The sequence below is a fragment of the Cajanus cajan genome, chromosome 4 (genome assembly GCF_000230855.2).
Source record: "Cajanus cajan strain Asha chromosome 4, NIPB_CcT2T_4, whole genome shotgun sequence".
NCBI lineage: Eukaryota > Viridiplantae > Streptophyta > Magnoliopsida > Fabales > Fabaceae > Cajanus > Cajanus cajan.
This window is the reverse complement of record NC_138520.1, coordinates 7,797,501-7,813,043: the sequence shown is the minus strand read 5'-3', so window position 1 is coordinate 7,813,043 and position 15,543 is coordinate 7,797,501. Positions and strand designations below refer to the sequence as shown.

Genomic DNA, 15,543 nt, shown 5'->3' with positions numbered 1-15,543 from the left:
ATAATTGCCGGTAATACTAAATTTTGTTGTAGTGTTTGTAGCTTGTCATAAATGCAACTCAAAACCTTTCTTTGAGATCAGCCTACGAATTCATCGAGTAACTGGAACCAATTCACATCAAGTCGTGGTTCCTTTGTATGAGTGTGCCAACTTGAAGGCAACCAAATGATTTTTAGGGTCATTCGAGCCATCATACAATTACAAGGTAATAAGCAGTTGTTGCAAATACTTAAGAACCTGAAAACTCATCACCCTCTTAGAAAATGGGGATTTACTTCTTAAATTATTTGATTTAATATTTCTCTGTTCTTTAAAAACAATCTACCTCATACAATTTGGGGATTATTCTTCATGTTAAATAGCGGTCATACACAAATCATATTTTTCTCTCTCACCATATATGTTCAAATAACATATTGTGTATCCAAAAGCTCATCAAAAAATATTATATATGTATCCAAAAATTGTTTTTTGAAAGAACTAGAAATTAGATTCAATTATAAATTAAAAAAGCTTAATGTACACGAATATAAATACATGTGTTGAGTTGAACAAGTGAAATGATTTGATTCAAGAAGATAATCCACAGAGGAATAGATAGAAGATTTGATTAATTCCATATTTAAGATAACTTTTATTTTTTGAATGAAAAATGTTTCGTAGTAGTTTGTTCCTAAATAATGTTAAACTTCCATTACATTTTGTGGTTGAGTCGGAGCAAGAGAGAGAGGAGTAAAGAAATAAAGGTGGTAAAAGTAATAGCAGTGCAACATATGGATCTAATCCATTAAGAAAAGAAATAATAATGAATTATTATTAATTTAATTAAAAATAAGTACACAAAGCCAAGCAGTTGAACTCTATGTCAAAATACACCTAAGATGAAAAAAAATTCAAAGTTTGAGAGACAAATCCGCATCTTCTGAAGGCGAATTATCTTTAGTTGACATAGTTGGATTTCCTTGAAGACCACCAAAATCAGCACCAACCCGAGAAGAAGAACCACCAAGGGAACTTTTAAATGCACCCTGAGCAAGTGAAGGATTTTGCAGCCATCGCCCTACACTTTGTGTGTTCAATCTCCATGGAGACCTTGCAGCCCCTCCACCCCAAGAACTCGTCATCCCGAAATTGCGTGGTGCATGGGAAAATCCTTGGTTAGTGCCATAGCTAGGAGTTGCAAGAGTGCCATACATGTTAGGCATGTGAACCATGGGATTGGGGAGCATGTGTGCACCATGATAAAATAATGGTGGGAGTTGTAAAGGAATGTTTGGCATGGTTGAAAGAGAATAGGGATAGAGGTGCATATTTTTATTAGGTCCAAACCTAAAAGCGTTATTCTCTAAATTTTTCATTTTCAGAACGAACCGCTCATTCTTGTGAGCATTTTGATGTCCCCCTAGGGCTTGATACGTGGGAAACTTCTTACTGCAAAACTTGCAAGAGATTGGTAGATTCTCTTCTTTCACATGGTCCTTTGAGGGCTCAACAGGGTTTGAAGAACCTGAATCCCCCAAGAGTATTTTTTGTTGTTTCAAAGGTGGGAACATGAAAATTGTGGTGCTTTCGTGATCTGAGTCCTCCTCAACTATGGTGGGTTCCTCCTCCATCTTCCTCTTTAATTTTTTGTCAACGGCATCTCCTATGGTTGTTCTTTCTGACATTGTTGAGAGTCTAAGAAAGAGAATATGAAAATATTATTTGAAGAGAGAAAGGTGTATTGTGTTGTGCTTTTGTGTAAAGATCAGTGAGAGGTGTATTTATCAAGAGACGAATGAGTATTGCATCTTCCATTAAAGGAAATTATTCGTGGTCAAACCACCTCATGTAAAAACATGGTATTGACAATAGAGGGAAAAGATTAATTTGATGAGGTCAAGGTTGCTGACCAAAAAGAATTGGAAGATGTTGTCAATTACAGGAACTGTTATACATGTACTATTATGTACATGTGTATATCATAATAATATTTGTAAAAGTTATCCTCATTAAAGTCTTTTCATTTTATGAAAATAAATTTTGATATTGACACTTTAATGTATGCAGCAATATTCAATCAAATGAATGTTTTTTAAACAACTATATTATATATTTCCAATTAATGCAAACATACATAATGATTTAATAATAAAAAAAGGATGTTAGTTAATATTTATAGAAAGAAACTTAGCGAGTCCTTTCAAATAATATGATGTATAGATAATAATAATTCAAAATAGACCGGTCAACCAAAATAATTATTTCTTTTTCTTATTACCTTTCGTTGAATTCTTTCTCACTTTGACCAATTGGTATAATTCTTTGGAATATTAATAAATTAATTTTCTAATCTTTAGTTGTAGAATTATATATATATTTGACAATAGGTTACCAAATCTGTTGGCATGACTTTATTTTTTTAGATTGTAATTAAGTATCTTACATGAGATTTCAGTATTGCTATATTCTGTCTATTACTCTTATACATAACTCTTCCACTTGCCAACATGTGTCGATCTGAAAAAAGAAATTGACTGTTCTTCAGTGATTTTGTTCTTGGCATATACCTTTTGTTATCCACCAAAAAAAAAACCTAGCTCTTCTTTTTGTTAAGCTTTTTTTGGGAGAATGATGATCAAACATTTACTTGCATGCGATTTTTTTTTTCTTTTTGCGATTGGCATAGTTCCTTTGGGCGCAAGACTCATTGACTTAGTTCAAATATGTACTACCAGGGTGACTAGAATTCATCAAATCTTCCTAAATATGTTAATAGATGAATGTATATTCTCTATATTTCAACTATAGTTTATAACAAAAACTTTTAATTACATCCATTTCTATTTTTTAATGTGTAAATTTTGAAATTAAGATTGCAAATACCCCATTCTCTATATGGTACTTTTATGAAATACAAAATATTAAATTAAAAATAACCCTAAACCCTAAAATAAAAATTAAAAAAATTGTTGGTAACGAAAATGAACTTTAATTTCAAGATATGTGTGTATACATATGCATATGCGTTATTAGATTTTTATGTTCCAGAAATTAAAAGTCATTTTAATTAGCAATTATCATATTATATGTTTACCAAGTAATTTTTTTACTTTCATTTATATTTTTCACTTTGCATTTTAAATAAAACTATCATTGATATTTATTGAATTGATATTTTTATAGAATATTACAAATACATAAAAAAAATATTTTTGAAAATAAAGTTAATTAATGAAAATTAAGTTATTTGAAGTAGAAATAAATTAAAATAAAAAAAAGTATATAATATTTTAATTTTTTTAAATATAAGACTCATTAAATTAATAAGAATTATTTTAACGTTAATATGTGTCATTTATTTATTTTTATTTTTATATTCATTATATATTTTGTAAAATTTAATTTATGCACCTTCTTTTTTATTTAAAAATACAAAATATGTCCCTTTCAAATAATTTCTTATATACAAGCATCTCTTAGTAACCAACCAAAGATTGGGATGTGAGATATGACATTATGGGAGGACGTCAAAACCAAACACTTCTCTTTCTTTTTCTCAGATTCTTAAGAAAAGATTTCTAAGACTTGGAATTGAGAATCCTGTGGTGTAGTTGCGAAACTTGAGTTGTTGGAGCTCGGAGTCCATTTCCTTCTCCTTCTCTTCTTCTACCTCGGAGTAGGTTAGAGTTTTTGGTTCGATTCTTCTTCCTCCTCGGAGAGCTCGGAATCAAGGTAAAGGAAGCTAGAATCTTGCATTTTGGCTAAATTTTTAGGTTGTTGATTGAATTAAGAGCTTAAAATTGGTAGAATTTCTCAAATTTGTAGTTGTGGGGATCAATTCAAAATTGGTTGCATTATGAAATTGAGGTTTTGGTGTTCTTGATGAAAGGTTAAAAATGTTGATGACTTCTTTGAGTTTTGGTGGATGCATGTTGGTTTTCTTGTGATTTCTGGGTTGCATGAACAAATCTAGTAGATAATGAGTGTAGATCGTGTTTAGAAGAAAAATTAGTGAAGTGTAGGTGAGGAATTAAGGGGGAAGTCACGAAAGTGCAAAAATTTTATGCACTTAACACTACAGTTGTGGTTGAGTGTTACAACTCTGAGAGAAAATGGGATGACAGAGATCCAACACTGTAGCCATGGTTAAGCGTTACAACAGTGGGGAAAATTAGTCTGGCAGAGATCCAACACTACAACCACAGTTGAGTGCCGGAGCCATGGGTAAAAACTGAGCTAGTAGAAATCTAGCATTGAAATGCTAAATTGAACTCTATAGCGGTGGGGGTAGATGACCGAATTTGGTCTTGAGGTCTCCATGAAAGTTGTATCCGTGAATGTTATCTTTCCAATGACTTTGGAATCACTTAAAAATGAGGTCTAAAACTTCAATTATAACCTTTTTAGTGAGTAAAGGTTAAGTTGTCAACATTTAGGTAAATTGTTACTGGTTTTACAATTTTTAACATGGTAGATGATGAAATTAGAATTTGATTTCTACATGAAAGTTGTAGAAAATCTTCTTGTCTTTCATATGAGATAAGGATAAGCATGATAGGAGTAGTAGAACTTCCTATGCATTGTTTTAAGTGAAGGTTGTTTGTGTAAGATAAGTGGTTTGATAAAGTTGTATGTTGATACATTTTGTATGATGGTGAATTTGATAAACATGAATAGAATACTTGTGTCTATTTCATGTTGCACGTTGTAGGATGATAATAATAAGCATTAAAATACTATCTTTGTGTAGTTGAAATGATAATAAGCATTGGAATGCTATTTTTGTTTAGTTAGAATGGTGATGAGCCTTATTGATATGCTATGTATGATTGATATGCTATTGTTGAATGAATTGTGGAGCCTTGATATGCTATGTATGATTGATATATTATTGAATGAATCGTGGAGCATTGATATTCTATTATTGTATGAATTGTTAAGCATTAATATGCTATGATTGATGTTATTGATCTTTATATGCATTGATCAGATGTGATATACATAGTAGATGTATGGTGAGTTGTAGGTGTTGAGAATGTGGTGTTCCATTAAAGCATGATGGTCAACTTAGGACTTGAAAAGAGGAAATTATTTTGAAAATTGAAGATCCCACATAGGGCATCTTGGAGTGGTGCTCGGGTAAGCCACTATTTGAAAAATCATCCTTAAATAGGTGTGTCTCTTAGGGTAGGTTTTGAGGTGTGTTAGGTCTTCTCCAAGTCCTTAGTTAGTAGTTGAGTAAGGTAGAAAGTTGAGGACTATATAGCCCTTAAGCAAGTACTTGGAAAGGTTATGTGGTTCCTTGAGGATAATCAATGGGCAAATTCTATATGTGACCTTGTAATGTATGTCAAGGTCGTAGTAAGCCTATATCTAGCTGTACTACTCTTGACAGTAAAATCAAACTTTTCTAGTGTAAGTGATGAGACCTAAGAAATCAAAGGAGGGATTGGTATCTCATTTTTTTGTGATTGAGTCGATGCTTCGAGCGTGAAAACGATTAGGTTGGTTCAGTAGGGTGAAATTCACTTAGAGTGCTCATGTTGTTAGGATATCTCCGTAGGTGAATGTGTGACGAGATATGTTTGTATATGATGTATGTTGAGGTGTGTTCATATACATTATTAAAGATACCTAGGGATGTCAAGAAAAACCTTTTCACCTTGCCCCACAATGGATGTCGGTGTTTTGATATTGATTTCAGATTGTCCTTGCCAAAGCATAAGGAAATCAATACCTTAATTGGGTTACTAATCACCTATAAATATATCTAGTTTAATTGTTATATATACCTTTCGCTTCTATCTCCCCACAATTTTAGTTTGTAGAAAGATATATAACGATCATATACCATGTAGCCTTTACAACCACATGTAGGGTTGGCTAAGTATAATAAAATAGAGGTAAATGCATATGACCTATAAAAATTATAGTTGATCAATATCCTACACCTCCCTCCAAAACAATGTTGTGATAAGGTTCCCATCAAGGATAAAACAAGGCCAATCAACATGATCATCAACCAACCTTAGTCTTAATTAGGAGAGTCCACATGCAATGAAGATCAAAAGGTATGCACACACAAATAACAACACAAATATAAATAGCAAAGACATGAATTTAATGTAGTTTAACACCTCTTGTTTATGTCTACAAGAACATCTAAAATCACATTACAAGTTTTTTGTACAACTTGAGAAACCCTCCATGTTAGATCCCCATCCCCCCCCCCCCCCCCCCTCTCCCAAAAAAATAAAAAATCCTCAAATAAGGTGGTGACCTGGTCTCTCTTTCTTAGTAGAAATCCAATACTTCATTCATAAATGTCTCATCTTTTCACTTACATCTCATTATAATAGTAGAATTTCTCAAAAAAACCTCTTGAAATCCACCTCTTAAATTTTCACATACATGCAATGATTATAAATTTAGATTAATTTTTTCCAAAATATAATTGTTTAACAATGGCTAGATAATCATATCTATAACTTTGTCTGGAGCTACATAGTATTAAATTGATAAGGTTTACTCATTTTTCATCATCTCATTTGGAGTTGTTATTAATTGATTTGGAAAATGTTTAGATACATTTGGTCCTCTTGTAATTTCTTTACCCCGTCCAAGTAAACATACAATTTACTCTAATTGGCAAGGAAAATTATACAAGTTTCTACCTCCTAGTTAACTTCTAAAAGTCTCTACTGGAAACTTAAGACTCGTCTGACTAGTTAATTTCATCTGTTGAGTAATTCTTATACACGTACTTCCAGTGAACTCTCTTCCCATTTAACTTATTTTAATAGAAAATATTACAAGGAAAAAGACATATTGGCTCCAACTTTTACCTTAGTTCTTTAAAGAGTAATTTCAAATGTAGTTACATAGACAAAATGGTAGAAATAGTGTCGATAAGGAAATTAATTTTGTGAATGCAACAAAGAGCAAGATTGGAACAAGAAAAGAAAGATTAGATCTCAGCAGGGACACGTTTGTACAAGTGAGAGGGGAGCCTAGGAGAAGGCAGAGCCTGTAGTGGGGTCCTCATGTATGTGACCAACCCAGGATTCTCCCCCATGTCAATATCCTCGGGCTTCATTCCCTCAAGTGGGCTCCAACAGAAATGGTGCAATAGGTGGCCCAACATGGATGTCACCAAGTTGATTCCGAGTTGGGCCCCCGGGCATACCCTTCGGCCCGCCCCAAATGGAAGTAGCCTGAAGTCATGCCCCTTCATGTCCACATCCTCCTCAAGGAACCTCTCGGGTCGGAACTCTAGTGGATCCTTCCACACAGCTGGGTCACGGGCCACGGCCCACACGTTTACATGCACGTTGGACCCTTTGGGAATATCGTACCCTCCAACTTTGACATTGGCATTAGCACGGTGTGGAAGCATTAGTGGGGTTGGTGGGTGAAGCCTCAGTGCCTCCTTCGCCACGCATTGAAGGTAAGGTAGGTTTGAAAAGTCGGCTTCCGTCATCACCCTCTCAAGCCCAATCACTTTGTCTAGCTCCTCTTGGGCCTTTTGTTGCACCCTTGGGTTTCTTATCAACTCTGCCATGGCCCACTCCACAGAGATTGCAGTTGTGTCCATCCCTGCTGTGATCATGTCCTATCAAATGAACAAAAAAAATGAATATATCAATCATACTTTTGAAACCAAAAATAGTTAAACATGGTATATAGGGTTTAACTACTAATTTTTTATATTTTATCACCTCACATTCTCTATCATAACTACACTTTTTCTTTTTACTTTCTCATTCTCTTCTAGGTGTTAAACAAAGTTGGAAGTATTTACTCATAATTTTTCTAAATAGTTGCTTATATATTAGGAATAGTGTTGTTTTTGGGAAAAATTATTTAGTGTTCTGAAGTCACCACGTATCAATGGTGTCAAATCACCACTTGATCATGATCCTCACCGATATCACCCAAACAATTTTAAAATTTATGAAAAGAGAATAATAACACTTAATTATGGATCATTGAAAATTAGTGAGAATCTTGATTTTTATTTATTTATAGAAATTTCTCTTTTTTAGACACCCCATTTATTTATATCATGTCATGTTACTTCTCTCTTGAATTTCTTTCTCTACATGTGGGTGTCTAGCAAATATTGTCTAATTTTAAGAAAACTAATATGAAAAGGTTGTAACAAGTAATGCAACTTACCCAAAGGAGACCAATGATGGTGTCTTCACTAAGGTCATATTTGTCTTGCAATGTGAGGAGGGCATCTACAAAATGTTGCTTGGCACCACCAGATTTCTTGCGTGCTTCAGTGTGCTCTTCCATGATGGCTCTGGTGAGTCTGTCACGGCGAGCTCCGTGCTTGGCAAAAGCTTCTTCTTCCAGTGGGAACATCCATCGTAGCCAAGGAATGTGCTCTGCCATAGCTAAAGACGCTCCTAGCTTTAACCCATTTGACACAATAGCCTTGAATTCTACTCCTTGATCATCCATCACACCATCTGAGTTCACAAATCTTTTCCCAAATGCCAACCTCGTGATGTTGTTGAATGCCACAGCCCCCAAGTGCTTCTTCACCAATACACCTTTCCCCAAATTTTCTGGAAAAATATTGTGCAAATACACATTTGGCAAATTAGAAAATTGGGAATACACCTATCAATTCTCATTACTTTTTTTTTTTTTTTTTTTATAAAAAAAGCAATTTATATTTTAATGTAATGGCCGTTTGATTCATAGAAAGATTTTATTTTTTCGAGAATTTGATACCACAGATGTTAGTTTCTTGTGTTAGGTTTATTATTTAAAAACTAACATTCCCAAAAATACTTAATAAGAAGAAAAGACTCATTAAAAAATCACCAGCGAAGTTTTTAACGAAAATTAAGTATTAATAAAGTTTGTGCATAGTTATTTATGGCTGCACACGTAATGTTATTATGAATATGACAGTCAGAGAACACACATGTACTTAGAATTTTCACATCTGAAAACCAACCATTTCATATACCCAAATAAAATTACATAAGGGCATTCATTTGATTTTGTGAAACTTTGTCATACAAAGTTTAATAATTCTTTACGTGTCACTAAAGTACCGAAAAATTAGGTAGGCCAACTTAACGCCGAAGGTGGGAAGAAACAGCTAATATAAGTAGTTGCCCTGTTTATGAGAGAAAAGACTTTAAAGTTGCTTGAACATATAATAAACATGTCCGGCATCATATTCATATTGCAACTAACCTAACCCAACCAGGCAAATATTAATTATCAGGCAAAGTTTTTTTAAAAAAAAAAAATAGAAAAACTATTGCATTTCAAAATTAAAGCATGTTATAAGCCTCAGTTAAACCAAAACACTTTGTTGAACTTATTTCATTTCATCAGTAGTTAAAACAAACTTTATTTTATTTTATGACAAAAAAGCGTTTATGTATGAGGGTGATTACAAAGGTTGGTAAGAAAATAATCTAAATTGAAAAATTATTAGCTAGTTTCCATAATTTCAGTCAATCTGACATGTATTAATAAAAACTATTTACGAAGTTGAGGTTGTTGTGGCGTAAATTATTGAAGAAAAAAATAGTAGCCTAATTAGTTAAACCAACGCTATCTGTTGATAATGGACCTAAATTAACTAAGGAAGACACCTTTTCATTGCATACAAAACAGGTACACCGTCCACATCATCGACAAAAAGTTATCAACGCATTGCATCACCCAATGTTTCTTTTTGGTAATTCACTTATGCCTTCACCTAATTAGTCGCTTAATTCTTACTAACATCCTAACAAATTCATATAAATAGAATGCAAATTACTCATTGTGTCCAAAAATGATGAGTATATTTTAAGAAAGGAGAAGATATTTATTTTTAAAAGTCAATTATAACCGTTTAGAGGTAAATTACTTTGCCTTTTGTTTTCACCTCAGCCAAAAGGTTCTTTTGTATCTATGATTACAGATAATTAACTACGAGAACAAATTTTTTTACCAAAATAAATAAATAAATAAATATAAAATCAATATATAAAAGAAAATTAACATGATGATTGATGAGTGAGTCAAAGCCCAAATGTTTCGTGCGATACACTTCAGAAAATAGTTGTTCAACCATCGGTCTCTGAAACAGTGTTTTGCGTCCATCCAAATTTGACTACGCTTGCATTGTCCTTTTCTTTTTAATTTCTAATAAGAATATTTGATCGTCTTTTCCTTTATTCCACTTCCTAGTTTAATATTCTTATATTACTAGAATTTTTGTCCATTCAATTTACAAACTAAATATTAATTATATATAAATAAATTATATTTTAAAAAATAAAAAAAATTCCAAAAATTAGATCTTATTTACTCCACCAACTCTAGTATTAATATTTTCGTAGTTTTAGCTTTTAATATTTACTAAACACGTTACTCCTTTTAGTTAGAAATAGTATGATATCCGTTGAGTTGTTGTCTCATGTGGCGTTTAATTTAAAAATTGAATATTATAGAAAAGCGTTAAGATGGGAAAAAGAAGGTACCAGAATGGGTGCAGTCGTGGTAAATGGACTCAACCATGGCCGTCACCTCATCCTCCCTAATGGGCCTGAGGGCCTCGAGACGCTTCGGGGAGAAAAGCTCAAGCGTGCAAACCTTCCTCACCTTCACGTAGTGCGGCCCATAATCGGCCCAAATGAGATCCTTCCCGTCTCTGCTGAACTTCGCCGCCGACCGGCTCCGGTGGCGGTCCGCCAGGTGCTGATCCTGCTCCTTCAGCACCTCCTTCGCCAACTCAGAGTTCGAAACGATCACGTTTAGCGTCGAACCGAACCAAACCGATATGATGGGCCCGTACCACTGGGCCCACTCCGCGAAGCACCGGAACCGAACCGGTTTTATGTCGTAGAGGTTACCGACAACCGGCCAAGGCCGTGGCCCCGGAGGGAGCTTGAACCTTAGCCGCTGGTACACTGCGTGACACACGTAAAGGGTGATGAGCGCGATGGGTATGATCAAAATCAGAGCCATTGAAAAAACAAAGTGCTTAATTAATTTTGGTGATGAGAGGTTGTGTTCTAGGAAGAGTTGGAGCGAGGTTGATATTGATTTATATTAGAGAAAGAGAGGGAGTTGGTGAAAATTGGATGTATGTGTTACGAAACGTTTCGTTTAATACATGCTATTTTATTTTCTGTCTTTCTAAATTTACTTTGGTTTCGTTTATTTTTATTTATTTCTGTGGTTACATATTACCGCTAATTCATTGGATGTTACCAATTACCAACCATGTTGCATGCTAAAGGGATGGATAAAGTATAGAAAATTAAATTTCATGTGTATAATGATGGGGTGGGCTGAGCAGTTCAAGTCTTTTTGACTTTTGAGGGAAACTGAATATTTTACTATAGAATATATAATATACAAATCTTAGCATGATTAATAAGTAGGTAAGGAAGTTTAACCCGTTTTTGTGACTACTTGCTCGAATCTGTCTCGATTTGGACGAGAAAAATTTGTATTTATCGAGTTTGAGTTCAGGTTTTTCTCGATTGATAAAATCGGGAGCAGGGACAGAATGTGAATTTTAATACCTGTCCCACCTCACTTAATAATATAATTAAAAAAATTATTTATATATAAATTAAAATTAAAAATATTTATATATAAAAATTTGTATTATTTTATTTTATTGTATTTTTTAAAAAAAAATTCATTTATTTAAAATAAAAAAAATAAAAAGAAAAGAAAAAAAAAGTGGGAGCGGGGGCGGGACGGGAAAACCTAAATCCCGCCAGGAAGGTAGGATGGGAATGGGTACTTAGATTTTACCTCCAACAGATATCGAGGGCAAAGGTGAAGGTTTTTAATTTTGTGGGGACCAGGGCAGGGAATGTAAAACCCACCTCGCCCCGCCCCGTTGCCATGCTATTAATAAGAATGACATCTTTTTACCTTCATAAAGGATTAATTAGTAAGAATTATTTCTTATTAATTAAATAATAATTAAATCTACGTATTATTAAAAAAAAATTGTTTGAAGCTAATTCAAATTGAGTCAACATATAGAGGCTTGTCATTCTTTTACTATTTTAGCTACATTTATAATTAAAGTGCAATGAAATTGTGATGAGAGGGTGGCGTGGCGTTAGGATGAGGATCAAGTGAGGGGAAATATGTGTTTTGCATTGAAGCATTGGGTGGTTGGTGAGGTGAGTGACTTTAACCGAATTTTTTTCTGAAATAATATTTTTTTTAAAAAAAATTACAAGAATGATCACTGTGCAGGATTATTTACCAAGATAGAACCATTTACTGTTCAAGCTCAGAATTCGGTTCCCCAGGAACCGAATTCTGAGCATCAAAATGTAATTTTTTTTGTTTTTTCAACTCAGAATTCGGTTTCCGGGGGACCGAATTCTGAGTTGGTTTTAAATTTTTTTTTTTTTTTCGTGTATGGGGCAAATGTGGGCTGATCTGGGAAGCGGAACGGCCCGTTCCAAAAGCAGAACGGGCCGTTCTGCTTAAAGAAACAGAGTGCAAATTCTTTAAGCAGAACGGGCCGTTCTGCTTTTGGAACGGGCCGTTTCACATTCAGAATTTGCACTCTGTTTTTTTAAGCAGAACGGCCCGTTCTGCTTTTGGAACGGGCCGTTCTGCTTCCCAAATCAGCCCACATTTGCCCCCATACACGAAAAAAAAAAAATTTAAAACCAACTCAGAATTCGGTTCCCCGGGAACCGAATTCTGAGTTGAAAAAACAAAAAAAATTACATTTTGATGCTCAGAATTCGGTTCCCGGGGAACCGAATTCTGAGCTTGAACAGTAAATGGTTCTATCTTGATAAATAATCCTGCACAGTGATCATTCTTGTAATTTAAAAAAAAATATATATTATTCCAGTAAAAAATTCGACTTTAACCATTAGTGTGGATTGTTGAAGAATCAAAGGTTGGTGATGATGTTGACCCACCACAGTGTAGCCCACAGACACTCACTAGTGGAAAATTTCAAATAGGAATGGAATTGCTCGTTAAATATGTGAGTCAAGAGAGTTGGTATGAAAGACATGGTCATCAAGTTGCTGCTTTTTGCATCAATGGATTAGGAGAAAATCAAGAATACGAAATCATGACACCTCAAGGACTACTTCATTTATTTATTATAGTAAGTAGTAACACAACCTTCATTTATTTATTAATGTGTAAGGTTTTTTTTTTTTTAACAAAAATGTAATGAGAATCTTTCATTTACGAGTATCATTTATAAATGCTTTTAAAATTCGTAATTTAGATACTTGTAATTCCTATGTCATGATTCTTGATATGAAAACATTACTATTCTATCAAAATTATTACTTCGGGGCATGTTTTATAAAACATGTGTTGGTACTCACTATTATTATTCAATAATATATAGATACGTGTATTTAATTGGTATATTATTTAATATATTGAATGTTATTTATTTGTTAATATTATAATTAAGTCTTTACGTTCTATTAATATCCATTTTAAATAAATAAAATTAAATTTTTTTACAACAGGGTTTTTTAAATAACTTTTTATTTTTTATTTTTTTTAAATATTAATTAAATAAAAATTATTAAAATTATTTGAATTTCTTAAATTTTAACTAAAAACATAAAATAAATATATAAAGATATATTAATAACTATAGTTGTACCTGTAAGAGTATAAATATTTTTTATTTTTTTATTATTGTTTTTATAATATTACTTTCTACTATTTTTTTCCAGTTTACTTTATACTATTTTAAATTATTAATATATTATAATCATAGTAATATTTTTTTATTTTTAATTTATAGTATTGATCTACTATTACTTTTTTATTTGAACTATATATATTGTTACAACTGAGTTTTTAAAAATAATTATTCAAGAAAATTAAGATATTAATCAAAATAATTTTTTTTTAAATCATTCCAATTTCATATATTATATATAAATAATATATATTAATAATTAGACTTGGTATCGTGTACGATTTTTTTTTCCCACTTAAGTATCAAATGTAAAGACGGTAATATGATTAATTTAACCCCATTTCTTAGCGTTTTGTTTCTTCGTTTTTTTTTTTTAAATATGAAAAGAAGTTGCTTGTTCGTAAATAATTATGTTCGAAAAATGATGTGTCAATACCCCAAGCTATTACTGGTACATCAATGAGTAAGCATTTGTGGACATAACTGTTGAATTATATTATATTAAATTTTATATGATTCTATCATTTATTATTAGTTCATAATGTTGTTTTATTTTAATGTATAATATAATATTTAAAATATGTGTTTATATTTATTATTGAATAATATAATTAAAAAATTTAAAATCACATAAATTTAATATATATGATTTTGAATATATAATAGATTTTAGGGTTTATAATTTTACACGCACACACAAATACACACACATATATATATATATATATATATATATATATATATATATATATATATATATCAATTAAAATTAATGAAATGAAGTATTAAATGATTTTAAAATTTTTAAAAAATTTACAAACTTGATCTGTGTATTAAAAACTTTAAATCCAACGGTTGAATTATTAAAATTTGATGTAGAATATGAGTCATTGAACATAATAAATCTAGGTAGATTTACTCCTAGAGTAAATGGATTACTTCACATATACGTGTGTGTGTGTGTATGTATGTATATATATGTATGTATGTATATGAATGAGTCGGGATCTGTTGATACCAGATATAATTCTAAAAACTTATATCAAATCTAATGCCTTCATCAAGTGTAATGCAAATTTAATTGATCTAACCAATGAATTATGTGATATTATATTGAAAATCATGTATATCAAATTTTAAATTATTCAAAAATTAATTTAGTAGTCTATCACACTATTTTATTTTAACATATAATATATTATTTAAATTATGTGCAAAGTTTATATAAAAGGTTATTATAAAGTGAATTTTATCGATGCAACCGTTAAATTACTTTATATTACCTTGAATAAGTATGTCAATTTTTGCTAAAATTGAACTACAATAAGAAAGCAATCAAGTTGTTCATATCTTAGTATATTTTGAAATGTATATATTACATCGATTTTGATATATATATAAACCTCAAACAATTTTAGATTAATATAAAATTTTGTATATATGATATAGAAGAGAAAAAAAATCAAATTCTAAATCCTAAACCTTGAACACACGCACACACGTACACACACAAGTGATATGATATAACAAAAAAATACATATAAAATGAGAAAAATGATGTGTATCAATTAGGACTTTACATTATGGTTATGCACATGTGCTCTTTAACTAAAGAATGAGGTTTGATTTTCACCTTGAGCAAAAAGTCATGGCTGAGGTACCATTTTACCCCTATAGAAACTGACTCGGTGAGAAAGAGTTATCCCTCTTATAAAACCTATAACACTGTATATTTTTGTTAATTTTTGCTATTTTTGTTAATAATTATATGTTGTGGTAGTTTTGGGAGTTTATTGCTGAGAAGCTTTGAGAATTTAGGATTTTTCGTGAGTTTTAGGCGCTTAGAAGGTTTCTTTGGGTAAAGGTCTAATTTG

The 15,543-nt window shown here is 31.9% G+C and overlaps 2 protein-coding genes and 1 long non-coding RNA gene across 4 annotated transcripts in view; 1 reads left to right on the top strand and 2 right to left on the bottom strand.

The window, feature by feature from the left end:
- Positions 1-328: 328 nt before the first annotated feature.
- Positions 329-1,800, bottom strand: LOC109802675 (uncharacterized). Its single transcript, XM_020364090.2, has one exon. It carries the CDS (start codon positions 1,665-1,667, stop codon positions 894-896), a length of 774 nt encoding a protein of 257 aa, XP_020219679.1. The 5' UTR covers positions 1,668-1,800; the 3' UTR covers positions 329-893.
- Positions 1,801-6,746: 4,946 nt separating this feature from the next.
- Positions 6,747-11,074, bottom strand: CYP98A3 (cytochrome P450, family 98, subfamily A, polypeptide 3). The gene is made up of 3 exons (XM_020363958.3): positions 10,485-11,074; positions 8,161-8,558; positions 6,747-7,594 (listed from the first exon to the last, which is right to left on the bottom strand). The coding sequence occupies exons 1-3, from the start codon at positions 10,969-10,971 to the stop codon at positions 6,950-6,952; spliced, it is 1,530 nt and encodes a 509-aa protein (XP_020219547.1). The 5' UTR covers positions 10,972-11,074; the 3' UTR covers positions 6,747-6,949.
- Positions 11,075-12,885: 1,811 nt separating this feature from the next.
- LOC145957016 (uncharacterized) overlaps positions 12,886-15,543 on the top strand; it is a 7,838-nt gene continuing 5,180 nt past the window's right edge. Inside the window, exon 1 of one of the 2 annotated variants that reach the window (XR_014433455.1) lies at positions 12,886-13,108. This is a non-coding gene — a long non-coding RNA (uncharacterized LOC145957016). The remainder of the gene's footprint in view (positions 13,109-15,543) is intronic. The other variant, XR_014433454.1, reaches the window with a different exon arrangement.